This window comes from Platichthys flesus, chromosome 13 (genome assembly GCF_949316205.1).
Source record: "Platichthys flesus chromosome 13, fPlaFle2.1, whole genome shotgun sequence".
Classification (NCBI taxonomy): Eukaryota; Metazoa; Chordata; class Actinopteri; order Pleuronectiformes; family Pleuronectidae; genus Platichthys; species Platichthys flesus.
In genome coordinates, this window is record NC_084957.1 from 13,214,205 (window position 1) to 13,229,986 (window position 15,782).

The following is a 15,782-nucleotide window of genomic DNA, read 5'->3' on the forward strand; positions in this document are numbered from 1 at the left end:
GGGGAAACCTCACAGTCGGAGCCGGTGGTGGAGAAACTCGGGCACAACCGGCGACGAGCCAGCAAACAAACTCGAGAGCACACACAGGCTCGGCAAAAGAATGCAGCTGTTGCTCTGCATCTGCCTGTCACTGGGTCCGCCAGTTATTAAGGCCCGTGCTGCAGAATACCAATTCCTCTCCCCTGGAAGACAGAGCAGGACCAGTAGCCATGGCAACATAAAGAAAAATGGTGAGAGAAACCATAGAGACAGATCATCTACAGTTGAAGGGAATCTTGTGGTTCAGGTTAAAACACATTGAAAATCCTCTTTATCTACAAAGATACAGTTTTAATCGTTCTAGGCGTAACGTTTGCTCTACTTTTAGAGTTCAGCTCTATTCTTCTGTGTTATAAAGTCATTACTGCGACCATAAGCACGTTGGTGGTGGAAGCCAAAACACAGAGGGAGAAAACACCACACCCTGCTCGGCTTCTCCGGCTTCCCAAAGCACACCCCCAAAAAAAGTGTGTCTATCTGCTGCTGGGTTCAGTGGGACTGTGGAAATGTGAACACTGGTCTCAGATGAGCAGTGGCTCAATGGATCCCAGAGAGTGGAACAGCACCACTCGGACTCATTTAAACAATAGATAAGATGTGACTGAGACTAACAGGTTGAATACGACAGTGTATTAAATGTTTTTAGGTTTGAACGCAGGCCTGGATCGTCTCACCCGATGAAGTTAGAGAGCAAACAGCGTGCGGCCGTTCATTTTCACAAGTCTGCCTCACTTTCTAAACGGAGGAGGATCTCCATGGTAACCTGACAGTGTGCATGGCCACCCTGCGCTGGGGGGGGGGGGGGTTCTTTCTTCATTTTTAGAGGAATGGATCAAAACGGTGCAAAGGAGCGTTTGACTAACTAATCATGACACAGCTAAAGCTGAGGGAAAAATGTGCATGAATAAAAACAGAATGTGACATGCATGAAGATCTGTGCGGAGCAATGAGGAAACTGTGAAACTCCTCTATTTCATGTATTAAATGAACAGAAAGGCCGTATTTACATCTCTTTGTTTTGCATTGTTTGAGATGTGGCTGCAGCTTTTTCCAACTACATCATCATCATCATCATCAGCCCTCTTCTTCTGTAAATGTTTAATAGCACCTGAATAGAGGTTCACCAGCTGTTTCATGATGTGCTGAACTCCAATAATGGATAGAAACAAATGTAACCGCATTGTTTTCATTTATGGCAAATTCAGTGTATCACTGCATTTAAATGAAAACATGGGGCCAACAACTCGCATCAACATCTGATACTAGACGGCAAGTTAAGAATTAAATCAATGAAAAAGAAAATATTAATTCTCTAGCTCATGTTATCTGGACTGAAACTACAAATATATATTACTAGGCTTTATACTAGCTGTAGATTTACCCTTTGCTGTTGTAATGAACCACTTTTCTCCACTGTATCTCAGTGTGGATCAGTTGGCCGTGTATGTTTTGTGTCTGAACCCAGCCTCTTTTAATGTTTTGCATAATGTGCTGGTTTGATGAATCTCGGGTTAACGCACTGAAATATTAAACGAATGGTGACTCAGCCTTCACACTTTGACTGCTGGTAGAAACCATTCTATTCAAACAGTGAAGGTCACATTCGACTCGGCAGCGTCACCCCTTCCCTTACGTCACAGTCACTCAAGATTCATTTTACTAACACAATTCATCTTTATTAGGCTAAATGCTTCCGTGCTGCCTTTCTGTTTAAAGACGACTAACTGAGCTTACGTGAACCAGCACCCACACAACACTACTGTGTAATGGACCTAAATTAAATCAACAGAGTGTGTTGTAATAAAACCACCTGACCAGCAGAAACCAGATTAGCCAGTTTGCATCGATTCAAATAATGAGCAAATATCTGCAGATTATGCATCTAATCACAAATATACAAAGTTTAATACAACATGCTCAGAATTTATCTTTCACATATGAAGACCACAGCAGACGATTATTCTGGTCAGGCCGGCTCAAAACAACAGGAATGCATCCGGAACATTCCGGTGAAGAGTGGTATCTGGGTAGAGCATGAAGGAGCCGGCAGGGTGGATGAATTCTGCTGAGGTTATCATCTGTTTACAGCACATCAACACCGACATCTGACCCTTATCAACAAAAACTCTCAGAACATCCTGAGATATTTATAATGTTTTTTACAGTTTTGTGTCTGTTGCTAGCTGGGATTTCCATGCAGTACGGTTAAATGGGCTCACTCTGACATTCTACAATCGGTCTGGCAGGAGAGAATGTCCGGACCTACCGACTCGGACATTTGCCTTCTCCAGCGAATGAATCAGGAAAATGTCTGAACTTCAGCGCATGTCTGAAGACAGCAATATAGTGCATTAAAATGACATAAAGGATATTTAACCTTCAGCATTATCATAACAGAATGCAATAAGCTCTTAACATGGCTGACCGTGCCATTCAAATTCTGCAGATCACAAAGACCCACAACAGGAAGGATTTATTATGATCCGCAAAAGCGAGCTATTCTTCAAGCCTTCTCGGTGACAATGAGGGAGTCATTTGCCAACGTTGAGACCCTCCGGAGACCTGAAGTATCTATAACAGACCAGCCCCCGCTGGTTATGTGAAAGCCAACGTCCGCTGGGACCAATTCTTTGATGACTATTAAGGGGCATTCCCATACGGACACTGGGCCTCAGTGACAGAGCTTTGATTCTTTTAGAGCCAGACTTCCGCTCGTCACTTATCAATAAAGATAAGCTGGAGAGTTGAGTCTGAAGCTCAAAAGAGCCCAGAGTGAAAACAGGAAAGTGGGAGAACCTGAGCAAAGCAGCAGTGCGAGTTAGGATGTGTTGCTCCAGGACGGATTCCGGTGAATCTAATGTAACACTTCTGTGTTGGAGTGAAGTGTTGTCCGTTCCAGCAGGCATGTGCACAGCTCGGGTTATGGTTTGAGATATTACCCCTCCTTCTCTCTGACACACACGCACGCGCACACGCACGCATGCACAGAGGTCCCTCCCTCAATATTTGCTCCATTCATCCCGACTCTCCCTCCCACACGTCTCCTCTATCTGCCCAAGAGACCCCAAATTCAATTACCGCCCGGCTGCAGTGGGAGGTGGGCTCAGCTGCCCAGGTACAGCTGAGAGGAATTCTGATATGTCAAGCAAATGCATCATGGGAAAGAATTTTACTGTGGGCAGAGCTGCAACACTAACATAAAAAAACCCTGCCAGGGTTGAAAATGCTGCAATTTCATTTTTGAAATTGCAGCATTAATTTTTAATTACCAATGAAGCATGGCAGGAAATATCATGAGAGCAGTGTACATATGTAGCAGCGACACACACTTCTTTCTCACTGATGAGACCATTTGAGCAAATGAGGGCAGGAAAGGTGAAGCCAGAGCAGCTGGGTTAAAATAAGGTACCACAGGAAAAGGATAATCCAGTGAAATCAAACTGCTAGTCCCGAATGACATGTTAATTATCCCCCCTGAATCCAAATGAGAAATTCATAATTCATTGAAGAGGTTTGGGGCTGCTGTGAAGCCGCAGAGGCAAACGCGGCTCCCCCGAGGGTTTCACTCTTTATTCCAGACCAGGAAGGACATCAGAGAGCAGCCGCCACACCCATCGTGTGCCGTGCCGTCTACCTACCCCAGCCGCTGCTCAGTCAGATTCAGTGCCACAGTTCAAGAGCTTAATGAAAGGATCAGAGCGCCGTCATCAAAGGGCAAAGCTCGGTGGAATAATGTATGTGCACGGGCATGAAATGTCAGCGGCTCCGCCTTCATGCCTCCGACACAAAAGGGATCCCAGGTGACGTTTGCATTCATCGGCCTCGCCTCTCCTTTGCGGAAGGGATGAAGGCAAAGAGTCGCACAAACAGACACAGTCGACTTCCCCGCCGTCTGAGCCACACCAACGTGAGCCTGTTCCACAAAGACACCATCCGTCTTGGTTACCATAGGAACAAGACTTATTATAAAGGCACGTCTTCTCCCAAAGCACCTGTGCACTGTATAGAAAGCAATGCAGCACAGTGCTGTCAGACACAGGCTTTCATCGTTTCCTCTGTGCAGGATTGTCTCACTGTGACCTGCACCACTATGCGTTCACAGCGTCAGTGCTTTATAGAAAACGAGGAGCTGACATGTGATTAAAGTAAAAAATTCATACCGATGTCACTTGCTCATGTAGACGCCCACACACGTTCCCACCAGATTCATGATGGATATCTCATCTGGCATGCTGTGAGGAATAGCTTCACAGTGTGGGAGTCTGCTTTCATCGGGTTTTGTCAACTGGGCACCAGTCTCGGAGCCCGTCACCGATAGTGTGAGGAAAAATTAGCCCCCGGGCTTCAGGTGTAGACAGCGAATATTTCAAAATACATCGTTAGACTGATTTTTACCACACAGATCAAAGGTTTCGTCAAAAAAAACAAGCAATGATACTTTTAATTGGGATTTTAGGTCAAGGTGACATTTGGGCTAATCTCTATTAAAAGCTATCTGGATATAAATACAGATAAAGTAAAAAGCAGATAGTTGATGCATTTCTGGTCGAAGTTACGCCTCCTATGCTCTCCAAGGCAACCAAAGCTTGCTCAAACGTGATTGGTCGAACTAGAAAAGGAAACCAGAACCTCGTCCCTCCAGGTCTACAATTCTGTTCATGGACATTAACAGATCTGGAAACACTTTTTGTTATCTATTTAGGTTTTACTGCAAGATTGACAACCTCTATCCTCACACTCTACATAGTGACACTTTATCAAGACACAGGTTGGTTGGACAGGAGTTGTATGGAGCTGTGCAGTATGTCTATCATGGCTGGAAGGTTACTGGTTGCCCTGACAACACATTCTTGCCATCCCCCTGCTTTCCTGATTCTGATGCAACTATTTCCGATGAGGACAATTCAATGAAACGTATCCTTATCTTTACGTCTCAAATCCAGCTGTGTGGGGTTCCAGTCTCCTCTAACCTGTTTGTATTCTTTAACCATCAGCCTCGAGATAATTTTTCCCCTGCTGCTCCTCTCCTGTGGCTCCCAGGACCCGATTACATGTCAGGAAGATGGCTGGATGTGGGAAATCAACCAACCAACTCGACCCCTCCGCCCCCACATCCTGCTGTGGGATTTCAATTGTCGTGCCACGAGAGAAGAGCCAACCGAGAGGGTTCAGAGTTCATGTGAGGAAAAGCATGAGAATGCTGTCAGTCAGTCAGTCAGTGCAAGAATGATGCAAGACACATATGAATAGCGTTGGTCACATGACCCAACGCTTTGAACATTTTCAAGCTCCAACGTGTTTTATTCACCAGTGGAAAATCAGAATAAGAAAAGGGGGGGGGGGGGGTTCATCTTTGTACCGCTCGTGTGAGCCCTGGAAACCACAGCACTGCCTCTACAGTCGCACACAAATCTTCCATTTATGCTTTAATGATGACACTAGGCATATGACCCAACCCCCTAAAAAAAATCCCCAATCCCTGCCACCTCCAACACAATGCCATCTTTCAAGGGGAAACTGGGTCAACCAGCGGTGACACCTACAAGAGCTAATATTTCTTTTTAAAAAATGAATATCTGTCATATTTTAAGTCGCGGTATTTGTATGCAAAAAAGCTGACGTACCCGCAGCACACAGGGAGCTGGGCTGTGTCTCCTGAATACGTTAGTCATAATTGGTGTGCAGCAGCGAATCCCCACGCTGGCGCACTACACTCACATTAATGCTCTGCATGGAGACGCCCCCCCCCAAACTCCTCCGTGGCAGATATCAGTGGAAGACAGAACTCTGCAGCACAGCAACCGTCCTCCTCCACGTGTAGCCATGGCAACTCACACACAGACCAGCGTGTGGCCTTTCAAAGATTAACATGTATAGGGTTGAAATTCACAGCAGTCAATGTATGTTAATGGCAATGGCATTGTGCAAGGATCCAAACCACCACCTCGGAGGTAGCAGACTGTATGCTGCAGCTCAAAGGTCAAGGCAGCGGTCGCGATATAGAGCATCCAGCAGCGGAGAGAGGGATGGGAAATGACAGGTAATTCCTTTCAATGGCAGGAGGCCACGTTAAGTAGCTTCATGCAGAATAAGCACAGATTTAAGTGGGCTGAATCAATACAATCGGGAAATCAGGGTTTATTAAGAGAAAAAAGAAATCTCCTTTTTCTCAAGGCTCCCAAAAGTGAACAAATGTGACAAGTTAGAAGACCAGACGCCAGTGACAAACATAAGACGACTAAATGTTGCCGTCTCTGACTGTCTCCAAAGTCAGGGGGATATGGGAAACCACAACACACAGGCACTATGCATTACCTCCGCTATGAAAGTCATGCTTGTTTGTTTTGTTTCCTATAGCAGGAATGCGCAAAATTTACAAAACAAATTAATGTTACTTATATAAAGCAACAAAACTTGGTGGAAGGATTTGATATGGGTCAACGAAGAAGCCTTTTGATTTTGGTGCTTTTTCGGATCAGAGATGAGTTTCATTTCCGTTGATTTCTCAGAGAATAATTCATGGATCTTAATGGACATAAAAAAATCATCTGAATTCAAATGTATGTGTACGCATTCTAATGTGATTCTAGTTCTTACATTGTCTCTAACGATCCTTTCATTCACCACTGTCTTTCCAGACAAGCTAAATCTTTAGCAGAGGGGATATTGCCATGGTCACCATCTTGCATCGTTCTCCTACATAGCTCCTCTAAAATCCATTCTCCACAACAGAAGCAAACTAAGGCTAAAAACAACCATCTGCGTCAGAGGAGCCACAGCACTGCTAGTCTAAATAGATCTCACTGTCACCCATGCATGACTCATATTAGTGAAAGGATATAGTGACAGTAATGGATTTAGAAATCTCACTGATATGGTGCAAAATGGGCGAGAGAGTCGGATCGGTTGCTCTGGGCTGCGCAGCTCCTGCCCCATTCTCCCGAATCCTCTAACAGCCAATCAAAATCCATTTGTATTCATTTTTTGGCCAATGACAGCTCATCAAGCAGCGCTGGTGCCAAATGATCCTCTGTGCCCAATGTATTCAAGCACCACCTCAGTTCTCCAACCTAAGACACTGTGAGGCTTGGGAAGCAGACCGTGTCCCCACCACAGGGCCGACGCTAACAGGATTTAGCACAGAGCTTGGAGACCTCTCTCTGTGCTCTGCCTTCCCTTACACTCCACGTGTCATATTTTTCAAACACACAAAATGAAACATGATATAGTGGGAATGTTTGGGGGTCTGTAATGTGTGTTGAATTTCAATTATTTTAACCTGTCTCACGGTGCAGCAGCAATGGGTCAGAAGTGGAAATCCACAAGAGTCTCTTCACATTTGTACTTGTGAGCTGAAACTATTGTTTTATTGTTTATGCTCAAGTATCTATTCTTTTGCCCTATTCATACTTTCTTATAAAAGCTACAATAAAAAATAAATCTGATCTGAAATAACTAAAGAAACATGGTTTAGTAAAGCCAGAATTAATCGTTTCATTAGCATTAAATCTGCTTTAATCATTCGGTCAATAAAATGTCAGAAAGCTAATTAAAAACGCGACGTTGGGCCATCAACTTGTTTTTTATGTTCAGCCCGGAGTCCAAAGAAGAAAGATATTCAGATCATTATAAAATAAGAGAAACACATCACTTATAGCTGAGATTCTGGCACGAGAGAATTTTTGGCATATTTACTTGAAATGTGACTTAAACAAGTTGCCGAATAATTTTTCAATTCACGGACTCATTATTTCAGCTCGAGTCTGCAGCAGGTTCTGGCTGTGGCGCTCCTTTGTGTCTAACACTGTTTAAATCAGTGTCAGGGAACCTTCACAATTTCAGTACGAAAACATAATTGATCAGGGGCGAAACAATTGGGAAGCAGAGACCTGACAACTATGACAATCAACATACACAATCTTTAATCATGATACACAACAAAGGAATTGCAATAAACCACCTAATGTATTAACTAATGAAAACATTTTATTCAAACTAACACTATAACACAAAATCTGTATTCTATTTAAAGTTAGCGCAAGAAGTGTATTTTATGAATATCACACTTTGCATCTAGTTGTCTTCAAACTGCATATGTACATGGTTGAGTGGTGAGGTATAAATTGGGCTAATAAGCTCAGATGATTAATAACCATGAGATGGTGGAACCTCCGGGCACATTCAAGTCGGCAGCCACATAACCGAGGCAGGAACTGAACCGTGAATAAAATTGAGTCTGAACCAAAACATGGATTTGGGGAATCGTTAACCCCCCGTTATTCAGATTGGTGTTATCCATCCGTGCTCTTTTACTGCCCCCACCCTCCATGTGTATCTGATCATCGATCCACGGGAGGCAACAAAGCAGAACAATCCCAGTTCCCCTCTGAACTGCTGGTCACTCGGCCGCTGAAGAACCCCACAGCCTGCGCTGAAGACCGAGCTGAAAGAAGCCCTTCATCATGTTTCTACTCATTAAATCAGGACCTCATCGGCCATTCAGCTGAAAGCGAGGCACACTGGAGCCGCTCTAATTGTTTGCCATCACAATGAATGGCTGACAGCAGAATACGGGGAAAAGAGCAGCGAGCGGAGGGTTGATGTTAAGCCCTCTGGACTGGTGTGAGAGTCTTGCTCTAAAGCAGGAAGGTCCTTCCTCTTGTGACCTTGCCCCCTTTAGTCTGGGTGGTCCCTGCTGTAAACTCTGGCTGTAAACATGCTTTACAGTCAGTTATGGGGAATCCTCCCTGAGCATCAGATCTTATTTTGTGTGGTCACAGTTTGGTTCAATTTAACTGGTTACAAGCATTGGAAGCCAAAACACATCTAGTAAGTAGCCGCTGCATGACATATGTCACTCTGTGCACGCCTGTATCTTCTCTTCTGTGACCAATGTCGATATGGGAGTGATACACTGTGGCTCCCATCATGAGAATGATGCACTGAGATCATGGGCAGCACGGCCAGCTTCTCAGTAAGCGATAAATTAAACCCTGACACATGAGGTCTGCAGCTAATACTGTGACTCAGAGGGTCCACCTCAAACCTGATTATTGCATGGGCGTGTGTATTTAGTATACAAGGATTATAGGCTTCCATGTTTTCTCATATCTGTTGAGTATTAAATGTTGCTAATCAAAAGCTGATACTGAGTGTATCAGCCCCACATGCAGCACCGATGCTCCCCACCAGCTGCGTGCCGTGTTCAGAAAACAATGCAAGAACATTTCCCTCTTTGTTCTGGTGTTATTAACATTCAGTCTTGTGGCTTTGCAGCAACACTGAAACAGATTTTTACAATCTAAAGCACATGGAGCAAAAAACATTGAGGGCATCGTACAACAGCAAAAAGAAAGGTCGCAGCACCGGGCGCATGTTTCAAAAAGGGTTGACCGTGGTCTCTTAGGCCCTGTCCACGCTAATGTGGATATTTTCCAAAATAAACCTACTTCTGCGTTTGAGGTAACTAAAACAGAGAATTTCACAAACACCTTCCAATAGGCAGATTTTCGAAATTTCTGGTTTCTGCTTGTTTGAGCTTTTGTAATCGCTTTGGAATTATTGTCTTGACAGAGATATTTTGTAAAGATAAGAAAGGGATTGTTTTGAAAACCAGGGGGGAAATATGAATTCCCAAAATATCTGCAGTAGTGTAGACAAAGCCTTAATTAATCATCGGTGTGTTTGAAGCATGGCATGCAATGAACAACAGAGTGCCATCTCCCATTCCATTTAAAATCCGAGTGCGTTTTTACCCTGGTGAATTATTGCAGATTTGCCAGGTATTAAAACCGAAGGGTTCTCTGTAGTGGAAACGGGTCTGCTAGGTTTAAATACCTTTGTGTATTGACATGGCTGTTCAAATTATTATCCAATTTCATTCATCATTACTGCTCTGCGGCCCTTTGAGTGTGTGTGTGTGTGTGTGTGTGTGTGAGTGTGAGTGTTTGTGTGTAGAAGCAAAATGTATGAGTGCTGTGTACCTGCCTTAGCACACGTTACTATGAAGATTAAAGCTCCATTAAAATAAGAGTTAAAATAGTGATGTCTTCTACTTCAGTCCAGGTTTTTGTCAATCGTTTTCTGCTGCCTCAAGATGCCAGGAATCAACCATACTCCCTCACTTTAAGAGCTCTACACTGGGGTGCATTTGGTATTTAAACATGATTGATATACAGAAAAATTCTTAGAGCATTGGTCTGAAACTAGCCAAGATGCCTGGTTGGTGCTTGGCACCACTTTGCACCGGGCGTCAGGGCCCAACCAAGAGTCCAGTGCCACGTTTTGGAATGACATTTTGGAATTATGATGAGTGAACAAAATTCCCGAGCCATGCATCCAGCAGCTGTTGGAACATTTTCGAATGGGAAAGCTTCATGGGGAAAAAGGGGAATCATCCAAATCATTAGGGTTCATCCTCCGAAGACCATGAATGGGCATAATTTCCTGACAATCCACTATATTTCAGTTTCAATCAGATTAATAATATTTCTGCTGTATATCATTCGCCGGTGACTGTATTGGTGAGTACGAAAGTAAAACTAATTCAGAGTGGTCTAACGAGACAGACCATTCGAATATGGAAAGCATATGGGTTTGTAATTAATGAATTTCTTTTCACAGTAGCCTTTAACCGGGGCTGAGCTGTGACTGTAATGGATAAAGCGATGGCTGGGGAGGACAGGCTGCAGTCCTCAGTGGCTCATTATGGAGAGAGAGGTCGAGTCGGAGCAGAAGTGTTAAGTGAGAAACACAGCATGTGTCTGAATTCCTAATGTTGGAGTCTTTGCTGCTCGTGTCAGGACTGAATGAGAAGCCGGACATTCCATATTAGGTTGTATTTGTTGGTCTTTTACAATAAGGTTTGGCTAATGAAGCATGTTTCCTTGATTCACAGGAATGAGCATGACTCCCCTCCCTCTCTCCCTCCCTCCCTCCCTCCCTCTGCCATCATCACCCCATCCCCCTGCTTCTATCCCCTAAATCCATGCTACAGTCAGTCTCTTCACGGGCAACTTCTGCAGAGCGTCCACCAGCCATCAGCAAACATAAGCATCAAAACATCGGGGCAGACATTGCTGGTGTGTGTTAGCCTGAGGACTGCGAGACAGACGGGCGGCTGCAGTTCGGGATTTCCTGCTCTACTGAACTCTGCACGAGTGAAACAGGCAGAAGCAAGCGTCCGATGTCAACTTGAAAATAATTCCTTCAAAAATCAAGAATAAATGGGTGCAATCAGAGAGGCCTTTTCTCTGAGCTTTCTGAAATCATTGCCAGTCCAGTGTCCTCCAAGGTTTGTGGAGCCAGACATCATCAGCATCCACACGAGTGTGTTCCCAGCCACAGTGCTAAGTAGGCCACAGCATGGTATGTGACCCACGAGATGGCTCGATGGCCCCTTTTTGTTTCTCAACCATCTGATACTCTGCCCGCTGAGGTGGAACCTTACCCCTCTGAACCAGAGGAACCGAGCTGGAGCCTCCAGTATCGGTGACAGGGTGAGGGCGGGACGTTCTATGTTTTTTCTAAAAGAGAAGACCGAAAAGAAAAAGTCCACCCTCCTCACTTTGAGAATAAAAACATGTGAGATTAACAGCTTGCTGAACAACGCCGTATGTTCCGGCTGCTAAAAGCAAAGACTGGGTAATTGCTTGACAGTTGTGTGTTGTAGACCGTGCAGCTATCTCGGCCCACCGCTGCAGGGGGAGAGATTAAGAGATCAGATGCAGGATCTGAGCTGTGTTGATGTATGTTTTTTGTGTCTGCTCTATCGGGTGCCCCAAGAAAAGAGGAGATTTGTGGGATAATACTGGGTTAATGAAAATAAACTCCTAGGATCCATACGCCCTTGCCAAGTCAAATTCTTGAGAGGCAACTGTACCTTCAAAAGGGTCACGTCTATCAACAGCATACATTTGGAATATTATAAACCCATTTTTCCCTTCACTTTTACTTTGTACTTTAATTCAATAGGAGAAAGGATTCAACCGTAGCACTGAGCTAAATCTTAAAACTTGACCAAGTTTCATGGTTTGCACCGATTTGTTTTTACGATAGCAGATATTTTCCACCTTGGAATGTGAGCTCATGAGTGAGGAAAGTGTGTCCTTGGATTCCTCTGGGCGAAAACAATATCAATCCAGCTGAGATTTATATCTCAAATGCTGACTTTGATAGATAGAGGATAAAATGTGTGTTAAATTGAGCATAAATAAAGCTCTGTGTTACCGAAAGGGTTTTTGTTACCCTCTCCTGAGCAGCGTCTTGCCTGCTGAAGCGCCAAAACTTTCATCTAGTATAATCTCTACAGCACCAAACCATTATGACATGTGTGCGGTCCACCCAAAGCCCAGCGAGGCATGAGAGCCAGGGTCACACATGTGTCACATTTTCTGCTGCGACATTTGCTCCTAAAAAGTGTCACTGTGTTTATCCCAGTGTCAGAGCTGCTGGTCGGTTGACTGGTTTTGAAGGTGATTTCACACCAGAGAGTCCGGAGCAAGGTCCAACCCAATGTTAGTGTCTTTGTTACATTGTTAATATTTGATCTGGTTAGTTTTGGTTTCCCATTCCAGTGTAGGGAGCAAGCTAAAGACTAACTGGTTTGTAGACGAGCAGCAGCTGACGTCGGCGTGTGAGTAGTGAGTGGAGTAGTAGTCATGAATGATCCACTTCATTTTCTTGACTTTGTTTCCACGGTAATCTCATTTTGGTATTACAACCAGCGTCCCCCACTTCAGGCACAGTGACAGTACTCGACAATAGTTTGAATTGGCCTCATCATTCCAATATCATATCATCAGAGGCGAAGCTGCAAGCAAAACCTGCTAGCCTGGTTAACTCAGTTTTTATGCTGCAATCGGCCGGAATGATTCAAAAGCGGGTTTCCACTCTGCAAATTACCCAAACCATGCTTCAGTTTGATCTGAACTGAGACCAGCTCTTTTAGCTGGACTTCATTTTTGTCCATTAGTCCGGACAGTGGTCCGAGGCACCTTTCACACCTGATATTTGGGTTTGAACCAAACTGAAAAGTCAAACCACGTAGCAGTGAAAGCGTCATACAACTTTATAAAAAGCTACTGTATGCTAACAAAACTCTTGAACGCTTGAACACTGTATTTGACTACACGCTTGATTCCCTTCTCCATCTGTTCTACCTGGTATCAGATGGAGGCATCACCGGCTGGACGATAATCAGTTAAAGGTGAGGATTGACGAGAGGCAACACATAAGCTTACTGTCTTGCAAACACTTGAGTGCACATTCCCAAGAATTTTGTCTTGTTAAACAAAAACAAATTAGGCTTTAATGCCTCACCTAACCCGGAGCATACACAAAACAGTGTGGTCTAAATGAGGCCGATAAAATGGGATCTCAATGTGAGAGTCTATCGAGCCTTAAGTATTTCGTACAACCCATGATACCACTAGAAAGATTAGCAGTCAGCAGCCAGCCAGCTTTGACCAACATTTACCCATACTGCCTTGGGAAACAGCCAGAAGGGCACATCTACTACCCTCCACTTCACACTCTCTAACTGGCAGTAAAGCTGCGGAGCTTTACTGTCAAACCCCATTCATACACATTAAATGAGTCCCCTGTGACTGCGGCTGTATCCGTTACACCATTCTACTCCATGTTCCTCTTCTACCTCATCCCGCTCACGTGCGGGCTGGACGGGTTGTGGTCAAAGAATATGGGTGGTTCTTCTATTTTAAAACAAATGACTGTCTTTTCACATGATCCACCCTGTTTGCAGTCTTATCATCTTTTGTTATTTCATGTTTTTTTATTGCCATTTTACAAATTTGCACAGCTTCCAGAAACAATATTAAGTTTCTATGGCTTTGAGACATCTCTAATTTTAGGTTTCATGCTAATAAAATAATAGATAATTAACCATCAGTGTCTATTTTTAGCTCCACTTACATAATCCATTGTCACCTAATCGTAAATGTGCAAATGGATTAGACCAGTGTCTATATTTGGGTGCCTGTGATGGGAAAGTGAATCCTCTGAATTCTGACAGTATGAATGGAATTCATAAAAGCAAACCGTCTTATTCCAAACATATTTTAGGAACAGTTGTGTGTCTTGTCCACGGTTTCCAAGGAACACCTTAGAGGTTTTCAGGAAGTCACAGTGGAAGAAAACTTGCGTTGCAATAGCAGAAGCACAAGTTTAAGATTGTTTGGAATGTTTAAACGCAATTATCAGAATATACAACCACAATAAACCGGAAGAACCTTGATATTATCAGAAAGATTCTATTCTCATCCATGTATTCACCATCATGCAGTTGCCATGCCAACCTGTCACCAGACTGCTGCTGCTGCTGCTGCTATGACAAAAATGGGAAAAGCTTCTTGGCCATTGTGCAATAATGAAAAGTCACCTTCTGGCATTCGTGTTCCCACTGAGATAACAGGCTTGGCCGGGAAATCAATAACAACTCACCGAGATGTCAAAGAGCTCCTCTGTGTCGTCCAGCATACGGACCCTGATGGTAACATGTCGTCCGGCGGGCATGGCCGGAGGTCTGTGCCCGGGGTCCAACGTGCTGATGCCAAGGGTCTCTGGGGCTCCGAGACGCTGCCCGGCTCCAGACGCCATTTGTTCCGGGTCAGGCTCCACCATGGTACACTGCACTGCTCACTGCCCGGCCTGCAGAGAAACTGAGACAAAGTCAGAGATACAGAAATGTGTTGACACACTCAATCTCCTGAACAAGAACACACAAAAATGCAGTAAAAATTAACCCGGTAGTAAGAAACCTCCTCTAACAGAGCATCAATGGTGCAGAAGGTGAAATAGAATGAATCCATCGGGGCCCAGAGGACAAGGCTGCACCACCCTGTGTGTCACACCAACAGAGTAATTGCAAACAAATTTGCACGTTCCCCACTAATGGCTGATAATTCCTGCCTCTGAGAAAAACCAATTACTGTAAAAAATGTTAAAAAAGAAGAAGGATCCAAGCGTGTTCTTGGTTTCAAAGCAGAAATCGGGGAGGCATAATTCAATTTGACAGACGAGTCATGGGGCCGGAGTGTAAAATCTAAGAGTCAATACGATCACAATTGATTTGGGAAGTCGTAAAAGCAAGGCATTAGGGCCAAAGACGCACAGTGTGACAGACATATTTAGTTTGAACAGGTCTCAAGGGGAAATGTCAAATTTCTAATGTGAACTGACTGAGCGGTAAATTTGACTAATTAAAGACAACGTGTAAAAGGTACATCTAAATCTACTGTATTTAGATTCCTCTGTGACTTGAGCCCACCTCTACTTATTTTACTTGTATCCACATATTGATTTACATTCAGACTGACAGGTCTATACAGTTGGCAAGACAGAATGGATAATGGTTGAAATACAAAGCTGACAGATATTGATCAGTTAACTAAAGGACAAACAGTACTTTTACACTAGAGCATACATGGAATAAACAGTTTGACAGTTTAACATCAAACTAGATGGCGTAACGGCTAAAAATCGGAAATCCCAAAGATAATGGATGCTTGGATATAAATTAAAATGGGTTTATCTGACACAACTGTTGGGATGCATCTGATAAAAGATATAGGGAATCGCTGCCCTTTCACATCCAGCTATGGACAGTCCCATCTAATACTCCCCAAGGTGGACCGATCTGCACAGTCACACAGGGCCTGTGTTTGTCTCAGGTGGGGGACTGCTGGGACAAAGTCAAGGACTCATTCGTTGTGGGTTGACACGTG

The 15,782-nt window shown here is 44.0% G+C and overlaps 1 protein-coding gene across 1 annotated transcript in view; it reads right to left on the reverse strand.

Moving 5' to 3' along the window:
* The window catches only part of LOC133967501 (FERM, ARHGEF and pleckstrin domain-containing protein 1-like), a 55,081-nt gene that overhangs the window by 35,548 nt on the left and 3,751 nt on the right, over positions 1 to 15,782 (reverse strand). Inside the window, exon 2 of the mRNA XM_062402991.1 lies at positions 14,500 to 14,717. Within this exon, the coding sequence (XP_062258975.1) occupies positions 14,500 to 14,679 (180 nt within the window). The 5' untranslated portion in view covers positions 14,680 to 14,717. The remainder of the gene's footprint in view (positions 1 to 14,499; positions 14,718 to 15,782) is intronic.